Source organism: Onychostoma macrolepis, chromosome 15, assembly GCF_012432095.1.
Source record: "Onychostoma macrolepis isolate SWU-2019 chromosome 15, ASM1243209v1, whole genome shotgun sequence".
NCBI lineage: Eukaryota > Metazoa > Chordata > Actinopteri > Cypriniformes > Cyprinidae > Onychostoma > Onychostoma macrolepis.
In genome coordinates this window covers 29231558-29257319 of record NC_081169.1, presented here as the reverse complement: position 1 = coordinate 29257319, position 25762 = coordinate 29231558, and the positions used below count along the sequence as shown (strand labels likewise).

Below are 25762 nucleotides of genomic sequence, written 5' to 3'. Positions count from 1 at the left end.
GAGAGAGAGACATGAATTTATTTACCTACGTGAATATTCAATAACTAGGTTACCAACACAAAGCAAAGATTGTTTTATTCAGTAGTTCACATTCCACAACAATCTACAAATCTGTCTATCTATCTATCTGTCTATTCATCTATCTATCTATCTATCTATCTATCTATCTATCTATCTATCTATCTGTCTGTCTGTCTATTCATCTGTATATCCATCTCTCTCTCTCTCTTCTGTCATATGCTTGTCTCATTTTCCTCGTTCACACCCGTCATCTCCACTTTCTTGTTCTTGTTCTCTTATTCTGTCCTGCCTTTGAAGAAATGGACTGAAGCGTCGAGCACAAAGTCTATTCTTTCTGTCTGAATAGAGCAGGAAAGCGAGTCTGTGTCAGCTCTGTCTAATCTGATAATCTGTGTGAAATGTGCCGCACACGTTTATGTGGTGACTCCCTCTTCTCATCTCACCTGTCCTCATGCTTTCAACAAAATAGTGACCTAAAATTGGAAACATCTATATTAACTGGTTTTATTCAAAGCAAAATGATTATTTAACATCACTGAATCAACCGAAAGACATAAATTGATAACAACAAAATATTTTATGGGTTAAATCAGTGTGGTGTGTCACACTGTAAAATAAAATAAGCTAAAATATTAAAATTAATAAAATCTAATAGAAAAATAGAAATGATCCAAAATAGAAATTCTGCAAGCATTATAAAATGTAGTTTAAAATAATTTTAGATGTATAGCATGTCACACTGTAAAATAAAATAAAATATGAAGAATATTACAGAACCCTTAAGGTATAGAAGGAAACACTAAACACTATAAAATAAAATAAAGACATAATAAAATAAATGATAAAAATCTAAATTAAAATAATTAAAAATGGAGTACACCATGTCACAGTGTAAAATAAAATCAATCTAAAATCCAAAAAATAAAATTTAAAAAAATTATGTAATTTGTAATGTAATTTACAATATTTTAGACATATTAGAGTATAATATTTTACACTATAAAATAAATACAAATGATTATAAAAATGTAGTTTAAAACAATTTGGATGTCAATTTAGATGTAGCATGTCACACTGAAAAAATAAAACAAATAAAATACAAAGAATTATATAACCATTAAAAATGTAGTTTAAAGGGATCATCGGATGCAAAATTCACTTTACATGTTTGAACATAAATGTGTGTTGGAAGTGTGTGTACACATCCATCCTATAATGCTAAAAATCCACCCAGTGTTTTTTTTTTTTTTAAATCCCTATTTTAAAATCCCCTTTCTCAAATCAGGCTGTTCTGAGAGTTCTGTCAGAATGACGTAGTTCTGTACAGGCCACTCCCACGATGGTTGATTGACATCTTACCTTAGACCCGCCCTGAGTGAGCTGAGAGCTGTCCGCCTCCGGTGCAGGGAAGACCAGATGTCTCAAGATTTGTTGTTGGATGTAATCATGAATATAGCAGTCGTCATTTACTCCTGACATCTGAGCCGCTGAAGACGCAGAGGATTAACGTTACTGTTGTTTTGAAGGGAATGCACCGATCCCCGATCTACATAAATGCGTCTATGTTGACGTGAATCATGAGTATAAGAGTTTTTATGAATCTTTGCAAATCGCCTTTCCTAATAATGTGCTAGTTAGCCAGTTTCGCAGCTAAAGTAAACAGTACTGCTCGTCACCCCGCGGAAGAGAGGGGCGGGGTCAACAGAGCTCATTAGCATTTAAAGCGACATTGACTAAAAAATGGCTTGCTGAAAACAGAGCTGATTTTGACAGGGTAAAAAGGGTGTTTTTTACACTACCATTGAGAAATTTTAACCAAAGTATTAGAAAAAATCGATTCACCTATCGCAATTATTTTTAAAACGATTTAAATTGAATTATTTTACTTTTCCCAAGTGTGGAAACACTTTTGATTTTACACACTGCCGGGAAAACACAAGTAACATATCACTTTATTTTATTTCAGGAAGTATTTTTTTTACTCATTTTGTTGAACATTTGACTGTTATATTCATGTGCAAGTTCAGGGTTTTGGTACTTTAAAGTTTCATGGTTCAAGGTACTTTAAATATACACTGTGTATGTGTATGCTCCTGAAATAAAAGTTCAGAAAGATTTGATGCATTGTTTTTGTTAGTCATCATATACAGTCTATTTTAAGGGTATAATCAAGTATTTTAAACTTTTTCCCATGGTCTAGAGTTAAAAACAAAAAACAAAAATCGCAACACACAGCACTATTGAATCGCAATACTTGTAGAATCGAAATTCTTTTAAAAAATCGCAATACATAATGTATCGGCACCCAAGTATCGTGATAGTATCGAATCGGGAGGTAGGTGTATCGTCCCATCCCTACAAAGTATGTTATAGACGTTTCATTAAGACCCTAAAGAATCATATCAACTTTGGAAAATGGGCATCTGATGACCCCTTTAAAATAATTTTAGATGGAGTTTAACATGCAGGTTATCACTTTTTACAGTTAGTCAAGTCTTGTTTCACTTACTGAAGTAAAATGAGTTGCTTAAAATGTTCACTTAAATGACTGGACCTTATTTATTTCTCTTTGTGCGTGTCTATCCATGCCATATATTGAGTCCCTTCAGATCTCCACAGTCGAAACAGTGTCAGGATCCTATCGGAGCTCTTTGGGAATCTCAGATCCTCTCCCTTAACGTCGCATCTCTCACACAGCATGTCAAAGATCTCCTCAGCATCTGCGACAGAAATAGAGCGCTGAATGCTGAATTTGAGCACGGCAATTAGGAAATGAATATAGCCCGTTCTTCCCAGGGCCCTGGGAAAGATAAAGAGATGAAAAGATGAAGCGCTGGGATGAATAGCTCGTCTGATTGAGGAGGACATGATGGAGGGCTGTGGGTTGGATGAAAGACACGAGCGGCTCACATGTGTGGAGGAACGGCTGCTGTCAGACGCGCTAAACGCTGGCAGAGATTTATTTGAACATGCTCTCAAACATCTTGTGTTAAAAGCTGAAGCGAGTGAAGTCACGTACGCATTTGACTGACTGTCGTCATTTTTAGATTTCATTCTGAGAGGGATAACTTTTTTACTTTTGTAATAAAAGTACCTGGTTTAATGCTGCATCAATTCTACTTTCCGGGTAACAAATTTGACAAATTTATTAAAATGTTGAAATGTCCAGTTTTCTTTTAACGTTATTTAAAGGTTACACAAAATAAAATTAGCAGCCACTTATAATATGACGTTTAAGAAAGCAAAATGGCTTTGCTATGTTTGCTTGGCAGGTATTGATCAACTAAGTCATCTTGCAGCCAAACTGCGAAGGACAAATGATGCAAAACCAATCCATTCAGTTATGAATACGTTATTTCTGAATGTTTGCTGAATGCCCAGTTTTTGTTTTTTAATGTTTTTAAAATGTTGTTTATTGGTTATGTGAATGTGAATGGAACATTCAATTCTGCAACATTATGGGAATGTTACTTTTGAATGTTCTCTGAACGTTCTAAAATAAGTAGCAACATTTAAAGACTAAAATGTTCCATGAACGGTCTATAAATAATGTTTATGATTATGAATGAACATTATTTATTTATATTAAATTTTCATTAACTTATTTTAATCTATTCATTTGTTTATTATTTATTTATTTGTACACTTTGAAAACTTTTCCACAGACCCCAGCTCTCTCTTTGCTCTAGAACAAGTGAATCTGGGAAAACAAAGAAATCACATTAGTTGTTTAAGATAATTCACTTTAATATTCAAATAAATTTCTGATCTTTATGTCTTTAAGCACTCATATATTCTTCTACGTTTAACTTGATAGAATTATATCTTTCTCTCTTTTAGTACTGAGGAAATTATTTGCCTGTAACTCTGGCAGTGAGTAATTTTTGATTAAATCTGTGCTTTGGTCGTTTATTTCGAAATACAATATCATATAAGGAGCTCTCCAAACTCCTGAAAAATTCGCTTCCATTTCCCAGGCATTATTTCTCATAAATATTTATGAGGGAGATCTATTGGAATATAAATCACGGAATATTTATAACACAAACTGAATAAGGCAAGCTCATTTTCCTGGAGCTGATCTCTCTGATTGTATCAGTATGAATCAATGGTAATGATTTTCAGATTTCATCCTCATTTATAACGTCTGGATCTTGTCTAAATGAGCGTTTTGGGCCTAATGATCAGAGTGGGCATGTTCTGTCATACAGCACCATTGCGCTGTGCGCACGTTAATTGCAGATTCGCTGTGGTTATGAATGCTGTCGAGATTTTAGAGATCAGACCTCCAGAGAACAAACAGCGAATAATTCATATCAGTAAAAGCTTGGCTCTGTATTGATTCACTTCTGAATCAGGATTCATAAAGTATCGAGTCTTTGCTTGCTCTTAAGTTTCATATTTGATGTATGTGTGCATGTGTGATCAAATTCGTTTTGAACGAATCGTTTGAATTAATGACTTAGTCAGAATCAGTCATTTGTTTCATTACTGAATAAATCCACATGTTTGAACGAATTGGTAGAATTACTTGTTCATAAAGTCAGCCACTTGCTTCATTACTAAATGAATCAATCAGTATATATATGAATGAATCAAATGAATTACTGATTCAATAATGGCGTAATGGTGTAACATGCAGAAAAAGTCAAAGAGTTTTACATGTAAATACATATATTACATTGACATGAAATATATATGTGTTAATAATTATATGTTAATATTCTGTATGTTGACATAAATAATATTAGGGTCAACCTAAACCATAAAAATGTTTACTTAATTTGAATATAAATAAAATGATACATTTTTATATTATTAATAAATAATAAAATAAAAGTTAACTGAAACTAAATAAAATATAAAAATGGAACATTTCTCATTTTAATTTAGTTTAATTTGACATGCTAAAATAACTACAAATAAAATGAAATATTGACTATATATACTAAAAAAAAAGACAAAACACAGAACAGAATTACTAACAATTTAAAACGAAATCAGCTCCAAAACTGCTAAAATACCACAAAAAAATCATTAAAATAAATTAATAAGAAACTATATAGACATATTTTCCAAAAAACAAAAACTACTAAAAATGACAAAAACACAAAAATAATAAAACTTTAACTAAAATTAAAATGAAAACTAAAAATATATAAATATAAAAACTAATTCACAAACTTAATAAAAGCTATAATATCTCAATGATACTAAACAAACACCAACATATTTTATTGAATGTATATGTATATTTTCAATGATTATTTTGTTATCATATCTGTATTGTTTTCAGAGGAACGGGTTGCGTTTGCACTTGTGCTCTAGCAGTTTGTTGCGCTCTGGATGAAACTCGTCCGTCTCTCGTGGCTCTGAAGGCCTGCTGTGACTCGTGTGGATCGATGGTCTCTTTATATTCCAGTCCTTCTCCTCTGCTGTTGCTTATTGATCTTCATCCAGCACACAGGAGCTCGACAGCCGGAGACGTGTCACGTTTGGCCCAGCCAACTTCAGACTGATTTTTGGTGGATTCAGACTCAGCTTAAGAAGTCAATTTATAGTCTGTGTTCTTCGTTAGTGAGAACTGATTATGTGTGTGAAGAATGGAAATAATATTAAGGCTCTTCCACCAAGACACAGTAATATTTAAATATTCCTTGCTTTAGTTTAGAGCAGATTTCATTTGAATTTCTTAGTAAATTCAAAGTTTTAGTAATTTTGTTGAGTGTTTTTGTCATTTTTTTATTTGTGCATTATGTGTATTACTGTGTATTATGTGGAGTAGAGTATTATGAGAGAGAGATGGACTGAGCGATCTGATACAGTATTCATTCTTCAGATCAATCTCATATTCACAATAAAACATTAGTTTGAATGTCCGCTGAGGAAAGCGATATCTGCTTTTATCTCAGCAATATTTATTTATTTATTTTGTGTTATGTTATTTTTAATTATTTTATATGCAAGTTAAACTAAAGTAAAATGAGAAATGTCACCTTGGCAACTACCTGAAATAAAATGTTTTTTATATTTCATTTTATTTCAGTTCATGTTTATTTTATTTTAAGCAATGAAATGTTTTATATAGTTTTAATAAACTATAATAACCCTGATAGTATGTCAGCATATTCAATATCAACATATAACAGTATACAATTAACAATTTTATATATGTATACATATAACAATTAACGAATAATGTGTATATTATATATGCTGATAAAATTGTTGATATATAATGATAATATAATTTTTATTAGCTATTGTTTTTTGTTAAATATGTCAATATAGGTTATTTTTATTAATTTTTATTTCAGTTTTTGTTATTTTAGAACGTCAAGTTGAACTAAATGAAATTTGAGAAATCTTGCTTTGGCTTTTTTTTCATATTTTATTTCAGTTTCATTTTTTATGGTTTTAGTTTTAGTTAACTATGTTGGTAACAAAAGACTTTTAAGTCTTGTTTTCTGAAAAAAAAAATCTTCAAAATTTAGTGAGTTTAAAACGAGAACAAAAATCTGTCAGTGGGGTCAGAAAAATAAACTTAATTCAAAAGTAAAAAAAAAAAGTTTTTACACAAACTCACTTAAATTTGATACAATTTTCAGAAAAAAAAATGTATCAAAAGTAATTTTGCTTCTCAAGTCTTGATTTAAAAGTCAAGTCTAAATCTTGATTTAAGAATGTTTAAATATTTGTGCATTTGTGCAAATATTTGACGAAAAACTGGAGTAAAGAAATACATTTTGCAGTGTATTCTGTGTAAAGGACAGTTTTGATTGACACGTACAAGCACACGTACATCTGTCTCGCATCTGCAGGAACACAGCGCTTGCATATTGTCTTGTTGCTACTCGACAGCTTTATAGTGTGTCTTCCACCGCGATTGGAGTTTGGTAAATGAAAGTCATTAATCAAAGCTCTGGGATGACTCTCATTACACACTGCAGCAGAGCAAACTGAGCACAGATCAACACTGCGGCGCGCATTCATAACACACAGCAAAACATGAGCTGTTTCAGCAGAGACCGCACTTTGCTGCGATTAAAATAAGATAAAAATGCTAATTCTGCAAACGTGTGAGCAGCTGCCTTCCAGATCTGTGCCAGAAACTTTTGCCGTTTCTTAGAAATCAAAGCGGAGCACATGCTTCTTAATACTGCAGCAATTCTCTTTAATAAAAAAGTAATAATCTTCCCCAGCGCTGCCATTAGAGCCTTATTAGAATCCTGACGCGTGGCCGAGAGTCGAAGATCCAGCGCTACACATATATATCTGTCTTTATCAAAAACTTCTAATGGATCCTCATAAATAACATTTATTGCATGCTAGATGTTTCTGTGTAGTTGTTAATTCTTTATTGCACTGTACAAGGAACTCAAGAAACCATCTGACTTTTTCACTCATACTTGAGATTTTTAAATAGACTACACTAAAAAAAAATGGTGTTGGATTTACTTTGAAACTATTTTCACTCAGAAATTGCACGAATAATTACAAAGAAATGGCATGTAATATTAAATTAAACATGAAATTCAAGAAAAAGTAAATAAAAAGTACTTTTCAACTTCACAAATCATTTTTTAGACTGGTTTGTATAAAAAGCTTCAGTTCTAAATTCTGCCTCAACATTCCGGGCCAGGTCACGACCTTTGACCTCTGCTGACCTCGACCAGGCAGGGGTCACCGGAGTGTTTCCCCGCAAACCCGAGAGTGAAAGTGCTGATGTATTTCATTAGTCTGAACCAGAAATAAACCTCCCTGAGATCCAGATTGAGCATTAATTGGCCCTTTGCAGAGTCTTTGATATGAGAAACGCTGACCGACTGCAACCAACCAACTATGAGGATTTATTTGTGTACTTTACAGAATTTATACATACATAATGAGTCTAGGAGATAGGACGATAAGAATACAGAGGTTTATTTTAGTGAAATTAATACTTTTATTCAGCAAAGACGCATTAAACTGATCAAAAGTCACAGTAAAGATATTTATAATGTTACAAAAAAATTATATTTCAAATAAATGCTGTTCTTTTGAACTTTCTATTCATCAAAGAATCCTGAAAACTAAAATGTATCACAGTGTCCACAAAAATATTAACTGTTTTCAACATTGATAATAATCAGAAATGTTTCTTGAGCAGCAAATCAGCATATTAGAATGATTTCTGAAGATCATGTGACACTGAAGACTGCAGTAATGATGCTGAAAATACAGCTGCGCATCACAGAAATAAATTACAGTTTAACAGATATTACAGTAAAAAACACTTATTATAAATGGTAATAGCATTTCACAATATTACTGTTTTTACAGTATTTTTGATCAAATAAATGCAGCCTTGATGAGCAGAAGAGACTTCTTTAGTGTATGTTGTACAATAAAGATGGATACATAAATTATCTGTCATAAATATAAATGTTTTCAAATGTGATGCTTGTGATTAGAAAATATTAATGTATTTAAAAACTATGCAATGTAAATTAAAATATAAGTTCACATACAACAAATATGAACATGGTTTGTGCTGATCACAATGTGTTTGTGCACTGAATCATTTTAAATAATAATAGTAATGCATAAAATAAAATAATCTAGAAATAAACATAAGATATTATGATAAGATATTAGAATTAGAAAACAGCTCTTATGGAATTTTGCTTCTGAAGTTTTAAATGTGATCTGATTAAACATTAAAATAATTGCAGTCAAGTTTTTTTTTTTTTTTCATCTGAATCTTCTTGTTCATGATTCATCAGTGTACATTATTCCACAGGGGAGGGGGATTTGAATATTTGTGTTTTTATTTAGTGCTGACATATCCAAGGCTGGTTCGATTTCAACCAAGTGTTGTTTTAATCCCATCCAAGATTTTTTTTTCTCATTGAATTTAGGGCTGCAACTAACGATTATTTTAATAATCGATTAATCTGTCGATTATTTTTTCGATTAATCGATGAATCGGATTAAAAAAAGAAAAAAAAGAAAAGCATTCATTTCCAACCCTTTATTCAAAAACAGAACTAAAATCTTTAGAAAGTGCACAAACATGTTGCTCCTTGAACATCCCTGAGCTGTTATAATAATAATAAAATAAAATAAAAATGGACTAACACAAAAAACATACACATGTATGCTTTACATCTGCCAAATATATAGACTTTGGGCGCTTAGTTTTTTCTTGTCGTTTAATACACTTGGCCAAAATCTCAAATTAAGCGCTTATGCACATAATGCACAGGATATTTAAAACGTATATAGACAGCAAATAACTAATTCTTCTCCACTCTTCAAACACACAAAAACATTATCCTTTACTGACATAGTGTTTGAGTAAAGAAAACGCTGTACTATTCAAACACCAATTATTTATTCACCCTTGCATTGCGAAAAGCAGAGATCTCATCTTCTCCAGGCTGTGCGCGCGCGTCAATCTGAATGAAGGCGGGTGAAGTTACGAGGTCTGGCTGAGAGCTCGATGATCCAATGGCGTTTACTGACAAGTTATTTTAATGCTTATCATTGGTTTACTATTTTTAAAACTCTCTGATTTAAAATAATAAAACGAATTATAAGCGACTCAAGTTTGGATAATTTTTCACAGCACCTGACTGGGCTAGGGTATGGCAACTGCCATACTCTGCCATACGCATAACGCCGCCCTGCTCCCACACCTTGGATGACTTGGGTCGCACGGATTTCTCTGCCTCCGCCATGTATCTTTCCTCTACCTCCGCTCGTTTTTTTTGTTTTTTAACTTTTTTTAATTTATGAGGCGCCAAACTCTGCTACCATCCGTGCGAGAGAGACCGAGTGTGTTCACTCCGCTCCGCTCAACTAAAGTTTTTTTTTTTTAATAATCAAACGTCTCGCGTCGCGCGACACAACGAATCGATTATGAAATTCGTTGCCAACGCTTTTAGTAATCGATTTTATCGATTTAATCGATTCGTTGTTGCAGCCCTAATTGAATTTTGTGTTTCACTCGTCTCATTAGGGAAGTAAATGTTTTTCATGCTGACTAATCAGAGAGAGCACAGAAAATGATTGTGCAGATATCGACTAACATTGTAAAGGTGTAAAATATGAGCTCTTGTAGTATCTTCAGTCTCGTTCTCATCACTAGCTGTCAGAGGTCCAGGCGGCCGTGAGTCAGTCGCAGGAAGGCCCTCGTCCAGCGGGAGATCTCACTCCTCCTGATAGCCCAGGGAAGCTTCTTATCAGCGCCAAAATGAACGTGCCGTGAGTGAGAGAGGCTATTTTTATCCTCACAATATGGCTGCCCTGCCAAGCACCCTGGGATAGCGGCCAAACGCGCCGAGGAGGTGCCAGGTAACGGGAGTGATCTCACATCACACCAGCGCTCAGACGCTGCTCCTTCAAACCTCAGGAGACGCAGTGCAGTTCGCTTTCATTGGAAGTGTTTAAGTGAACATGGAAATGAGAAATGTTTGAGATCATATTGAGATCTCTGATACTAAGAAGATACAAAGATACCTACACTGATGGTCAATGTTTCTTGCACCATCTTAGCAAAATCTTAGCAAATCTGAATTTGATATCTGAGCAGTTTAAGACTTTTTTATATATATATATTTTGAATAGAGATCAACTGACATTGATTTTTTAAATAACCAATATTAATACCGATTATTGGTATATTAAAGTGTTCAATAACCGATATTCAGAACCGATTATTCATTTTTTACTTTCTGTTTTTGTTCAGTTTCATCTTTTTATCAAATCAATAAAACCAACAAGAGCAGCAACAATAATATTAATAATATTTTACAGTTTTATAAAAAAAAGTGTAACTATAAAAAAGTAACAATATTAAGAGTATTATAAAAAAAGACTAAAATCTTTAAAAAAAAAAAGCAACAATACAATGTTACAGTTTTATAAAAAAAAGATTAAAAAAGGAAACAATAATATTAACAATATGTTACAGTTATATAAAAAAATAACTATAAGACAGCAACAATAAAATATATTTTTTTTTAATTATTAAACTATAAAAATCAATGTTAGTTTTATAAAAGGTTAAACTATACAAAGCAACAATCATATTAACAATAGTTTAGCTTTATATAAAAAATAAACTACAAGAAAGCTGCAATTAACAATTTGTTAGTTTTATAAAATGATTAAACTATAAAAAAATAAATAAAACAACTATAAAAACAACTGCATCCTTTTGTTTTTGTTTAAAACAACATTTTGTTTAAATGTTTAAATTCTCTCTTTTTTCTTTTAATGTTGTTTATTATGCTAATAAGTAAAGAAGACCGTACCATATTGAGTGTTGGGCGTAAATCCGGGAATAAGTCTTGAATGCAAAATCGATCTGAAAAATGAATATCGGAAAAGTAAAACCGATTATCGGTTGATCTCTAATTTTGAGAAACATCTGAGAAGCAGGAGACTTCAGCTCCAGTTGCTCTTCATTTAATCTGATTTCTCAGGAGACACAGTTGAGATATAAAGTGATCTCAGTTAACAGCGAGCGAAAGCGTCACACTGAGTCTTTAATGTCACTGTGTTAAACACAGAGTTAAACTGATCTCGGATCAGAGGGTATTTTTAACGCTGTGTGGGAGGGACTGATGAAGTGTTGCCTGTTTTAGCTGACTAAAGGAAAGGTGTAAGAATAACCTTTGAATCTGTTTTTGCTGAAGTGGAATTGTGCAGAGCAGTTACAGACTGAACTTCATGGAACTGACCTTTACTTACAGTATGACATCATTTCCTGCTTCACTGGCTGATAAAACGTAGCTGCCTACCTAGGCAACATTTTTTGGCATCATAGTCATGTTCCTAATGTTGCATACAATGCTACCCGAGACTGACCAAGTGTGTGTGCAAATACAAAATATACACTAGTTTTCAAAAGTATGGGGGTTGGTAAGATTTTTCTGCATTTATTTGACCAATAATATAGTAGAAAATTGTGAAATATTATTACAGTTTAAAATAACTGATTTCTATGTGAATATATGTTAAAATGTAATTTATTCCTGTGATGCACAACTGAATTTTCAGCATCATTACTGCAGTCTTCAATGTCACATGATCCTTCAGAAATCATTCTAATATGCTGATTTGCTGCTCAACAAACATTTCTGATTATTATCAATGTTGAAAACAGTTGTGCTGCACAATATTTTTGTGGAAACTGTGATACATTTTATTTTTCAGGATTCACAGATGAATAGAAAGTTCAAAAGAACAGCATTTATTTGAAATAGAAATATTTTAAAACATTATAAATGTCTTTACTGTCACTTTTGATCAATTTAATGCACCACTGATGAATAAAAGTATTAATTTCTTTAAAAAAAAAAAACTTTTGAAAGCTTGTGTGTGTGTGTGTGTGTGTGTGTGTGTGTGTGTGGCGTGCGCGTGTTATTCATGGGTTTAATATACAGTGTGACATTTGGAAATCTGACACCTCAGGATTCATTTGAAGTGTGAAAAACCCATTAAATGCCTAAAAATGATGTCTACTAAGGCAGTTCGCTTGGTTTTGAGACACAGCCGTCATGTTCATCGTGTTGTTCATGTTGTTCTGTTGGCTTTGTCCAATTTTTTCTTTCCTCTTCATGATACAAAGTGAGCAGGTGGCTTCTTGCTATGATCAGCATCCTGTAAACATGGGCTCTGTGTGTGTGTGTGTGTGTGTGTGTGTGTGTGTGTGTGTGAAATATGTGCCAGCGACCCTCTGAAGGGAGCAGGAGATTTTTTCAGTTTCACTTCCATCTTTATATTTTCTCTTTTAATAGGTTCATAATCTTTATAAACCAGTATAATTTTTTAGATCATTTATATTTTTTAAGGCATATGAAGTGATTAAAGATTGCACAGAACTTGTAGACTTCTTAATATGACTAAGTTAAAGTGTTTTAAAGCTAAAAATGCCAGCTTCTGTCTCAACCAATGGAGTGAGTGTGGACGGGATGGAATGGTGTGGACGGGTTCAGGAAACCTGTTTGAAAACAGTATCATTTGCTGCTGTTACACTCACGTTTTAGAGAGCCTCATTTGGGAGATGATATATTAATCAAACACACACAGCTGTTACAGTGAGGATGATTTATTTATATGCAGGTTGATGGACCTGCTGTTTATTTCAGAGCTTTGATTAAAGATGCGCTGTGTTTGTTCAGGATGTGTGAACTGATATGAAAGAAAAACTGATGGTGACGTTTCCATCTGTCTGTGACTTTGGATCAGTTCAGCCTTTAACACACACACACACACACACACACACACACACACACTTCAATCTGTCTGTAATGTTGTCCAGGGCAAACGGTGCCATTTACAGAAGAAGCCCAGCATCATTTGATTATTTATTTTCAGCATGTTCATTATTTTTTTGACTTGGCCCTCATGTTCTGTTTAGATTCACTTTCTGTCTTGATTTATGTCTGAAAATGAGCAAAATGAAATATTTTAAAAACCAACTAGTCAGCGGCCTGAACAACTAGTCAACTGATCGAATCTTTTAAATTTTATTAAATAATGAATTTAAGTAATTTTCCTCTGAAAATTACAAGATAACATAAAAGCAAAATATAACAGGAGAGCATTTTTACAGATTATACACCAGTTAGAGAATCGTAGCATGCAAATGTTCATTGTATTTATTCTTATTTATATCTTATTTATATTTATTCTTATTTTATATATTTTTTATTCAGTTGTACATTTTATTTAGATTTATTCGTTTTATTTCTTATTCATATTTATTCTTGTTTTACATCTTATTTTTATTTTATATCTTATTATATTTAACATTTTATTCTTATTTTATATATTTTTGCATTATATTTATATGTACATTTATTCTTGTTTGACATGTTATTGATGTTTATTCTTATTTTATATTTTATTAAATTCTATTTACATTTATTCTTGTTTGTAATCTTAGTTATTTTTATTTTTATTTCATATTTAATTTACACTTTATTTACACTTTATTCTTGTTTGCAATCTTATTTATATTTATTCTTATTTTTAGTCTTTTTTATTGTTTTACATTTTATTTATATTCATTCTTGCTTCAACTTCAATTATTATTTTTTACATTTTATTTGTTTTTATTCTTATTTCACATATTATCTATATTTATTCTTATGTTATGTTTGAGATTAACAAAACAGGAACAATGTTTGAAAAGTAATCAGGTTTCAATTATAATCAATTCTCATAAGATCAGGAAAGTTTTGACGCCTCAGACTGAGTTTCTGAGGTATTAAAAGTGTGCGGTGGTCTCAGACCTCGAACAGAACATGAGGATGAAGAGGTTTGGTCTGTTTGTTCTCATCGGGAGTGTGTGTTTTCCTCAGGTGATCAAATGTAGCAGGAAATGCACACAAACCCAGAGCTTTGAAGTGTGTGTGTGTGTGTGTGTGTGTGTGAGAGTCCTGAGGCAGACTCACTTTGTTTGTTTGTGAAATATTAATTAGTAGTTTTACTCTGTTTTTCCAGTGGCTCCTCACAGTCACTTCCTTCCTCTCATTTATTCCCAGACCATGTGACGACCGAGTGTGCGTGTTGCGTTATGTAAAACTAAATTAATTAGCAATGTAAAATTTCTTAATGTCATAAATATCAATTATTCAATGCAGATGAATTAAATTAGCATCGTTTGAATGTATTATTTGGCTGTAATCTGTCTTCTTTCTGTTTAATTGCATGTGAACTCCTCCATGTGTCACAGTAATAAAGTGCCTGTCAAATGTCACATTATTTATGAAATAAGATTATCAGAATATCAGTGTTCATGATGTCAATATCTTATTTATATTAACACTTTATATTAACTCTTATTTGATATCTTATTTATTCTATATCACATTTCATTTAGATTTATTGTCTAATTTATGTATTCTTATTGTGCATTTTGTTTATATTAACTCTTATTTGACATCTTATTTATTCTATTTTGCATTTCATTTACACTTATTTTACATCTTATTTATTCTATTTGGCATTTTATATTAACACTTATTTTTATCCTATTTATTCTATTTTAGATTTTATTTAGATTTATTCGTATAAAATAATAGTTAATATAAATAAAATATAAAATACCTGAATTATTCTTTTGCATTTTCTTTATATTAATTTTAATTTTATATTTTATTTATATTGACTCTTTTTAATTTTTTATTTATTCCATTTTACATTTTATTTATATTAACACTTATTTTATATCTTATTTATTCTATTTTACATTTTATGTATATTTATACTTTTTAATCTTATTTATATTTATTCTTATTTTATTTACATTAACTTTTATTTTATATCTTATTTATTCTGTTTTACATTTTACTTATTATTGTTTTATATTTTATTTATTTTAACTTATTTTATATCTTATTCTATTTTAAATTTTATTTATATTTATTCTTATTTTATCTTATTTGTATTTATTCTTATTCTATATTTGTGACCCTGGACCACAAAACCAGTCTTAAGTGTCAATTTTTCGAAATTGAGATTTATACATAATCTGAAAGCTGAATAAATAATCTTTTCATTGATGTATGGTTTGTTAGGATCGGACAATAATAATGACCCACACAATGTATTGTTGGCTATTGCTACAAATATACCCCAGCGACTTAAGACTGCTTTTGTGGTCCAGGGTCGCATTTGAGGAAGAGTGTTAAAACACAATAAAGTTTCATTCATAATCAGTTCTCATGAGAGATGATCACAGATGATCTTGTTGACAGTATTTTGTGCAGGTGCTTGAATTGTTCACTGTAACACATTCATGAAAGAGAGAGTACAGAAGAATGAGATGGATAGACAGATCCACCTCCTTTCTCTCTCTCTCTCTCTCTCTCTCTCTTTCTCTGGGGCGGGACTCTCCTGCATTAATAAACACAAAAGTTGACATTAGTAGAGTGAAGGCTGCTCTCTCCAAACCCCTGCAGGAGACTCCAGGCCGAGCGAGGTGACTTTCCCAATTAAAGGCGAGCGATGGAGACGGAGCTCCTCTCCATAAATACAGAAACACACTAAGCAGGTGTCAGAGTGCTCTTTTATTCCCGGCAGCCCGCAGAGAGACGGATGGTGTTTTTCTCTGGAGAAGTCGGGTAGAAACACACTCTCACACACTGCAGAATACAGTACTTCTCACTGAAGGAAGATCACTGCAGCTATATATGGAGAATAATACTAGGACTATTTCTGTAGTACGCATTGTGCACATTTTCTGTATGCATGAAATAAATACCTATGACCTTCTGTGTTTGCCAAAATATGCCATTTGCAACAGAGCACACAGTGTGAGATACTGTATCCCACAATGCAGTGCACTTCATGTGACCTTCCAGTGTCTGTATTGGCTACAGATTAACATCAGTTTCTTGACTCGTTGTTTGAGCAGACTGCCAAAGTTAATACAGTTTTACACTAAATGAAAAAGTTTGCATTTTTTATTTCAAAGGTGATAATTGGTGTGAGCTTCCATTTCCATTGTGGCAAATGAACAGCGATTTCAGCTACAAGTTTAATGTTTATTGACTCGATTCTTTGAGCAGACTTTTTAAATGCAGTTTTACACTAAATTAAAAATGCACGTTTACATTTTTTTTTTGTGGCCTTCATTTACATTTTAAGAAATGAACTGTAGGCAATATCAGCTACAGTTTTTAACATCAGCTTCTTGACTTCTTGTTTGATCAGACTGCTAAAAGACTGCATTTTTACACTAAATTAAAAATGGAAAATGTTTTTTGTTTGCTATTTTTTGTATGTGACTTCCGAACAGTGAGACAAATGAACAGCGAAAATGATCACCTATAATTTTAGCAATTTTTTGAGCAGTTTGCAGTTTTACACTAAATAAAAAAAAAATGCAAAAAGAAGTGAATAATGTTTAACATCAATTTCTTGACTCATTGTTGCCAATTAAAATTGGATTTTTATTTATTTTTTTGCATTTGCATTTGCATCTGTCATTTTTATCTCAAAGGTGATAATTAATAAAATAATGTAATTAAGATACATTAATTAAGATCAATAATTTTTAAAAATCCTTTATTAGAATTTTAGCAAATGCATTTTAGCTAAATAATTTAAAGTTTGCAGTTTTTTGAATTTATCATTTTTATTTCAAAGGTCATAATTAATATAACAATATTGGATTAGATAATTAATAAAACAATTTTAAAAATCTTTTACTAGAATTTAAGCAAAATAATAAGTTTGCCATTTTTTTGCATTCAGTGTTTTTATTTCAAAGGTGATAATTGGACTCGCACTGAATTAAAGATGCACATATGAAATCATACTGCTCGTTTACATAGATATACTACATTTGTCTTTGCATACTGCATACGGTTTCACATGCTGCTTTTAAAAAGGTTGCAGGTTTTTCAATCATAACTTGAAATGCATGAGTCTGTTTTATCAGTCTTAGAGGACTGTGAGTGTTTAATTTGACTGACAGAATGCAGCTGTAGTCTGCTGGGCTCTGAACGCTTCTGAGTATGAAACAGGATTACAACACGATCCACAGCGCTGAGATTATGTGTGTGAGGATCCTTTGTGGATTCATTTGAGCTTGACTGTAATTAGGATCTGTGAAATGCATTAGTTATGTTCACAATGGAGTTCAGACTAACTGCATGAGAAACTATATCCCAGAATGCAATGCAAAACAGCTCTAAACAAATATGTGGCTGGATTTTGATGTGAGAGACAACAGGACTTTATTATGGATTATGGACAGGTATTTTAGTTAAAAATGTCTGGACTGGACTGCTTGTGGATTATTGTGATGTTTTTATCAGCTGTTTGGACTCTCATTCTGACGGCACCCATTCACTGCAGAGCATCCATTGCTGAGACACTGATGCAGAGACACATTTCTTCTTTTTTAGGTGAACTATTCCTTTAAGTAGTATGCAGTTTATCCTGTTCAGTTTGTTAGTATTCAGTTCTGAACTGTCACTCACTGATGACCTGCAGCTGGTGAGGATCTGACTTCGTCCCACGTGATTGGCCGGATGATCATCATGTGATATTGTGTTAACGAGGCTTGGGAAACACGAGCCTTTTCATCTCTCCTAATTAGAGGCATTGTGCTGTTCATGCAAATACTAATCCAATCAAATTCATGAATGAGGATGTGCTTTTTTTTTTAAATAAACAATGTAACCATAAATAGCATTAAATAAATAACTGCACCTGGTAAAATCATGTGTTTGTAGATGATATATTTTGATTGCAGGTCATAATGAGCCTGAGTTCAGATAACACCCACAGACCTCTGAGGACGTAACCCAGTTTAAGACGTTTAATGTGTTTAGCTCTTGCAAACATGAGCCATGAGTGTGTATCATTTGACATGATGATTGTGTTTGACCCAATCACACCATCAAAACAGGATGTGACCTTTCTTTTTTTTACCCAGCTGGCATTTCTGCATTTATTCAATGTCAATTTTTATACATATATGCAAATTTAATCTGCATTGATACCCAAAACCCGTGTTGTTTCAACATCTTTTTAAAATTCTGAATTCAGGGTTGATTTATGAGTATTTTTTGGTAAAACTTTACAATAAGTTTTTGTCTGTTAACATATTTATTAATCTTAGTTAATGATAATTTAAAATTTTACTAATACATTGTTAAAATCAACAGTTGCATCTGTTAATATTATTTCAAAATTTAAACACTTTACAATGTGCTGTCATTAGTTAACTGCATTAGTTAATGTGAATTAATAATGAAAATACTTATGAAACATGTATTATTCTTTATGTTAAATTAAACAATTACATTATTGTAAGGTAAATATATTAATATTATTTCAAAATTTCAATGTTGATTTTTAAGTATGTTTGGAAACACTTAATAATAACGTTTCAGTTAATATAAACTAATGTTGAGAAATACTTCTAAAATATTTATCAACCATAGTTAATTTAATTTTAACATTTCTTGATATATTATTATAATCAGAAGTTGCATCTGTTAATATTATTTCAAAATTTCAATGTTGATTTCTAAGCATTTTGGGTTAAACTTTACACTAACATGAGATTAGTTACCATGAACTAACAATAAAAATACTTTTTTTGATTTCTTAATATATTATTACAATTTATTAAAACATTGTATCTGTTAATATTATTTAATGGACCTGAGCTAAAATGAGCTAACAATGAACAGTTGTATTTTTATTAGTTAACATTAACAAAGATATAACAGATGAATTGCTCATTGTTAGTTATATGTTAGTTAATGCATTAACTAATATTACCTAATTGTGAAGTGTTACCATATTTTATAACCTTTTTACAAGCATTTAGAATTAAATGTTGTTTCAGTGTTAAAGTTTTACTGTATTTTGTTAACATTTTTACATTAAAAGTTAATTAACAACATCTTTGTGAGGAATAATCTAACTAAACACTGAATGTATGTAAACGTTAATAAAAGCTGAACACACCGCAATATCATTTAAACTAATAATATTTGCTGAATTTGTTGCTGTCCAAAAACATCTGTATGAAGAAATGAACAAAACAACACACATTTGAGGGGGATTTTTACGTGTTTTATACAGTCAAACCAAAATTTATTCAGACACCTTCACCATTTCTCTCATTATCAGTTTATTCGCTATAGTTTAGAAAATGGTAATAAAATATGACAAGAACTCAAGAGTTAAACTGTGTCAGAACAAATACATCTTGATAATGTCAGATAACTTTGATAGAAAGGTATGTAATGAATTGGGTTGAATAGCTGTCAGCTGTTAAATTTAAGAACACAATTAGATAAAACCAATTTAGCTCAAACAATTACCAAGAAATGCTTAATTGTGTTCAGTCTGTGTGTAAAAAGATCGCATTAGCAATTAAAGAAAAACACTCAAGCAAAACATGCTCGGGTCAAAGTGTCTGAATAATTTTTGCTCCCAAATTTTTATCAGTTTTACTTCACTGTATGAAGAATTTTGGGGTATATTTAGTTTGACTGTATATTTTTGTATTATTAATGTTCTCCATAATTGAGTATTTTTTACCCTGTTGGCGGTGTTTGGTGTGTGTTATACAGTTATTTGACTGATGTGTGTGTGTTTTCTCCTCAGTGTGTGTGCGTGCGCTGGAAGTGACGGTGAGTCAGAGCAGTGTTCAGGTGGCCAGAGGTCAGGCGGCCGTCCTTCCCTGTACGTTCACCACCAGCGCCGCCCTCAATAATCTCTACATCATATGGATGGTCACGCCGCTGGCCAACGCCAACCAGCCAGAGCAGGTGATAAACCAAATCACACACAGATATACTGACCTTAACCACACTCACATGAATTTAACATCCATATTGTGCTGTATTTTGGAGTTCAGCGAGAAACAATTTAGGAAAGTGCTTGAATATATCCATAAGGATTAACCCTACCAATGCATTTTACAGTCTGCATGCAACTTTTTTGACCTGATAGTCTGTAAGCTTCATAACTTAATATGTTTTCAGCTAAAACCATATTGCATCTGATTAATAACTTCTTAGCAACAAGTGAATGTGCAAAGATTTAAATGTTTTACAGTGTTATCATGTTTTTACTATTTTTATTATTACAAATTTATGAAATTCTTTCAAAATTGGTGTGATGCAAGAAAAACATATTTTGAATATTTGTGAGAAATTGTGTTTGAATATATCTTTATATGAAGATATAAAATGAGAATTACCAGTTACTTTTATTTAATTAAATTCCTTTGTGCTTATAACTCATGACTGCTCAAAACAGCAGTCTAAATTTATGAAACCTGCATATTCATTTTCCAACAAAACAACACCTATATTACTCTGAATGGTTTTCAAACAAAGTATATTCATTTGACTTGCATAAACATGGACTTTCAGATGAAAAAGATCAATTTTTCATGCTGCAGTGGTTCATCAATATTTGGTGGTGGAGTGAAATTCAGTCCCAAAAGTGTGTGATTTATGGAAAATAGGCTAAATATAATTTACAAAAGTATTCTTGAGACTAATCTAGCTCCATGTACAAAATGATGTACAAGATGTACAAAAAGTCTAAATAACATCATGCATAAAGCCTCAGGTCAAAATTGACCCAGAATGCAAAAGGTGTTACTATTTTTTTAAATGGTTATATCTCTTAAAACGTCATTTAAAAAATCAGGAAAAAATAAATGATGCGTTTTTTTTTATAATCTTTACACATTTTCAATGTGTTTTTATTATTTTGTCATTTTTGGGTCAGATCTGACCTGAATGCATTGGGAGGGTTAATTGGAAAATGAAAAGTGAGCAATGATATTATTAGGAATCTTTCTTTTTAACACATTAATTTGCTTGAATGCGAGTTCAAGTATAGACACCTTCACTGATTTGAATAGGAATGATGTAATTTTGTTGCTTGCAGTGTTGATTGAGTGTTAAAACAATCTTTTTCACATTTCATAGTTTCCACTTTTAGTACATTCGTTTTTTTCCCTCTCAAGTCTCTCTTTCAAGACAGCATGTGACTGTAAACTTCCTGTTGAGATTTTGCACCTTCCCTGTGTTCATTAACGGACTGAGAAAGCTGAAGAGAAAGGCAGAAATCATGAGCGTGTAGGTCAGGCGCTGGAATGGAGCCAGTGATTCATTTACTTACATCATGCCCGTCATCTGACTTTGTGCACGGATGCAGTTCAGCACCCTGTAAACACGCGCCAGAATGACCACAAACATTCCCATGTTTACTGCTGGAGTATTAATACTGAAATGGCAAATAAACAAGCAAGATCAAGAGAAACTGCAAACCCGGGTCACGGCACCAGAAAAAAGCCGTAATTATTTTCGCAGGCTGTTCTAATGATTGTTTGTTTATGACTACTATAGTATAATATAATCAAGCAGCATGTTCATTAGTACCAGACTAATGAGACTTACCTCGTTGAGAACGGTCAATTACACGCAAGTAAAGCTGCACAGTGTTGTTTGTAGCTTTTTCTTTATTTTTCTGAAAGCTAATTAGAGAACAGCTTTGCAAGCAGTTTCATACATCACATATTTGCTATTGTAGTTATTCAGAGCTAGAGCTGATTTTACACACAAAAGGTCAAAATTCACACCTGAACAACTCGGCACGACTAACGGTGCTAAAATCGGATTGGATCAGCAACACTTGAAGCCTTTTAAAAATTGCAGGTATAATCACACAAGGCCTAAAATTAACACTCGCCAAGCACCAAATGCAAGTAAAAATTAGTGTTGATGAGTATATGAAAGAGTGTTGCTCCCATTTGGCCAGTAACTTTTCTATTAACTCTAACAATGCCTGAGAATGCATTATTATTATTATTATTATTGTTGTTGCTGTTTTGTTTTTTATTTACTTTAAATAACTAATATTAATAAATATTAAAATACTAAAACTAATAAATATTATAATTATTATATAATTATTGTTAAATAAATTATTATTATTATTTTATAAATTAAAAGTATACAATTTAAAACATTTTTATTGTTATCAATAATATTATTAGTAAATATTACCTTATTTTATATTTCCTTATTTTTTAATAATTTGATTAACTACTATTGATCACTACTACTATTATTAATAATACTACTAATAATTATATATGTATTATTAATAATTAATAATATAATAATTATGATTATTATTTTTAGTTATTTAAATTAAAATAACAAAAATAAATGTCACTATAAGTATTTAATATTAATAATTGATTCTGTATAATAAATAAATGAATAAATAAATAAACAAGCAAACAAACATTTAATAACAATTGCAATTAGATGCATTTCCCTGCCCCCGACTGAGCCTGGTTTCTCCCAAGGTTTTTTTCTCCATTCTGTCACAGAGGGAGTTTTGGTTCCTTGCCGCTGTCGCCTCTGGCTTGCTCAGTTGGGGACACTTAATTTTCTAGCGATTATCGTCGATTTGATTGCACAGATACTATTTAAACTAAACTGAGCTAGACAATGACATCTCTGAATTCAATAATGAAATGCCTTTAACTGAAAATTGAGTGTTTAATCTTATCATTATACATTACTGACACTCTATCCTCCAATTTGATACTGTTAAGTGCTTTGACACAATCTGTATTGTTAAAAGCGCTATATAAATAAAGGTGACTTGACTTGACTAATTTGTTCTGCCTGTTTTTTAACAAAATAAAACACATACAGTTTCATGGCTGGTCAAAATTATTTATGGCAGGTAAATTTTCTCAAGTCACTGGCAAGTGTTTGTCTAAATGTTGTCTAAATGTTTTTTAAATGTTGCTACTTGTTTCAGAACGTTCAGAGAACGTCCAACAGTAACATTCCCATAATGTTTGGAAGATGATACAATGGAATGTTCAATTTACATTTGCATAACCAAGCATTAAAAAACTAGAATTCAGAGAATCAAAAGTAATGTTTTCATAAATGTGTACATTAGCAAAACATTGCTAGAACAGATTTCTGTTAGCTGGGAAAGTAACACACACTTGGGTTGGTTTGAGATGCATTGAGGTTCACGTGCTGCAAACTCATCTTGATGACTTTTCTTTACCTGTACTGTCCACGCACACATCTGTGCACTGCCCTCTGGGTAACACGCTCATGTTAATGCTTGGCCTCGGACATGAGCGGCGTGAGCTTTAGTTGGGCTTCAAACACAGAGCGCAGGTTTATGGCCTCAGCCTTTGATTCCGTCTGATTTATTTTCATGAATGACTGCAGGCCAAACCCTATTCACCTGCTGCCCACACACACACACTTACCTGTGTGTAACTCTGTGAAGATAACCCAAACACACACACACACACATATACTTACCTGTCTGTAACTCTGTATGTGACCTAAACGCGCGCACACACGCACACATACACACCTGCCTCCAACTGTTTCAACATAACATGCACAACAAACGAATCTTCTGCACTAATTAACCCAGAGCTGCACAGGCCAGGACACAACAGCTGCTCGTTACACAAGCACAAAACACACACACACACACCATAATTATACAGCTACACATACACACGCTATCTGACAAATTCAAAAGACATTATTGTATTTCTAATCAGTTTTTCAGAAAATTAGGTGCTAAAAACTTATTTTAGTATTATTTATATACTATAGTAATTCAGTATTTATTATTATTTTGAATTTTTTTATTTTATTTTTCGTCCACTTCATCGGTTTGTTTCAGTAATTTTGTAATGTGAATTGTTTTTAGTTTATTCAAATTTTCAGATTTTATTTTATTTCTAGCCCACTTCATCTGTTTAATTTTTAGTAATATTATGTAATTTATTTTTATTTTATTCAACTTTTTAGATTTTATTTTTGGTCCACTTCATCCGTTTACACTATTATCTAATCAGCATAATTAGATGCCAAACAGTGTTATTTTATTATTATTTATTTACCATTATAGTATTCATTAATATTTTAAATGAACTTTTATTGTTCTAATTTTAGTTTTAATAAAGTTGAAGTTTTAGTAATTTTGTCGTGCTTAATGGAAATTTTTTAATAGAAATATTAAAAACAAAAAAGAAAAATTTGTTTTTTTATATTAATATTATTTATTGCAGTTTTAGTAATTTTAGTACTTAAACGTACTTCAGTTAGTTTCCAAGTCAATATTTCTAATGTTTTTGATGTTCAAGTTTCCTTTCAACTCACCTTTTAATCTGGCTTCCAAAAATTAAGACATTTTTGCAAAATTTGATTTAAAATGCAAAATTATTTATTCCCATAATCAAAGTCGTGTGACAAAAATATGAATGCTTTGAATTTGTTTAGGAGCAACTGCCGTGCATCTGCATGTCGGCTGTATCCCAGCATGCTCAGCGCTTCATATAGGTGAGGGATTTACAGTGGCGTCTCTTTAGCATATGTTGAGCTCATGATAAAACACATGCTATCAGCCCGTCTGACCTGCTTCTGATCACATCACCATCTCTTCACGTCCGTCTGTGTTTGCTGTAATCTTCTGCGTTCAGCGGCAGATTAAGACGTGTGTGTACAGGTTCAACGCCAAATCCTTTCTGCTTTGTTCATTTGCAAGTTCAGCTAGTTCCTGCATTTATTCCTAGTAAAATTATTTTGCATATTAAGAATATTTTATGCTGTCATATTTATGCATGTTTCTCTACAAGCGTGTCATGAAGTGACTGAATCAGTGAAGAGACTGAATGGAGGGCGGAGCAGAGGGGATGTCAGGGGGAGGGGCTTAATGATTGGCAGCTTGTGATGTGGCCGGAGCCAAGTCAGTTCTTAGCGCTGATGACCATCTGCACACACATGATGACCTCCTTTCATCTCACTGCAAACCAGTGTGTGGAAATCTGCTTAGTTTTGGCTCTTTAGGGTTATTTTAGTATCACTGAGATACTATTAAAGTTTTTATTAATATTTTGAATTATTCTATTTTTACATTTTCTGTTTTTATTTTAATTTTGCTAACACTTTATTTTAAGGTGTTCTTGTTACATGTGTTACATGTACTTCCTATTATAATAACAATAAATTATGCATAATTACATGCAAGTAACCCTAAGCTGAAACCTAACCATATAGTAAGTATATGTAGCTAATTAATATTACTCAGTACTTAAATGAATAATTACACTGTAACAAGGACACCTTAAAAAAGTAACCTTCATTTTAGTTAAAGTTTTAGTAATTTTGCTGTTTTAATTTGTATTCGTTTTTTA

At 32.0% G+C, this 25762-nt stretch overlaps 1 protein-coding gene across 1 annotated transcript in view; it reads left to right on the top strand.

Moving 5' to 3' along the window:
- Window positions 1–25762, top strand: part of igsf11 (immunoglobulin superfamily member 11) — a 98628-nt gene that overhangs the window by 62360 nt on the left and 10506 nt on the right. Inside the window, exon 2 of the mRNA XM_058745105.1 lies at window positions 20155–20318. Coding sequence (XP_058601088.1) covers window positions 20155–20318 — 164 coding nt within the window. The remainder of the gene's footprint in view (window positions 1–20154; window positions 20319–25762) is intronic.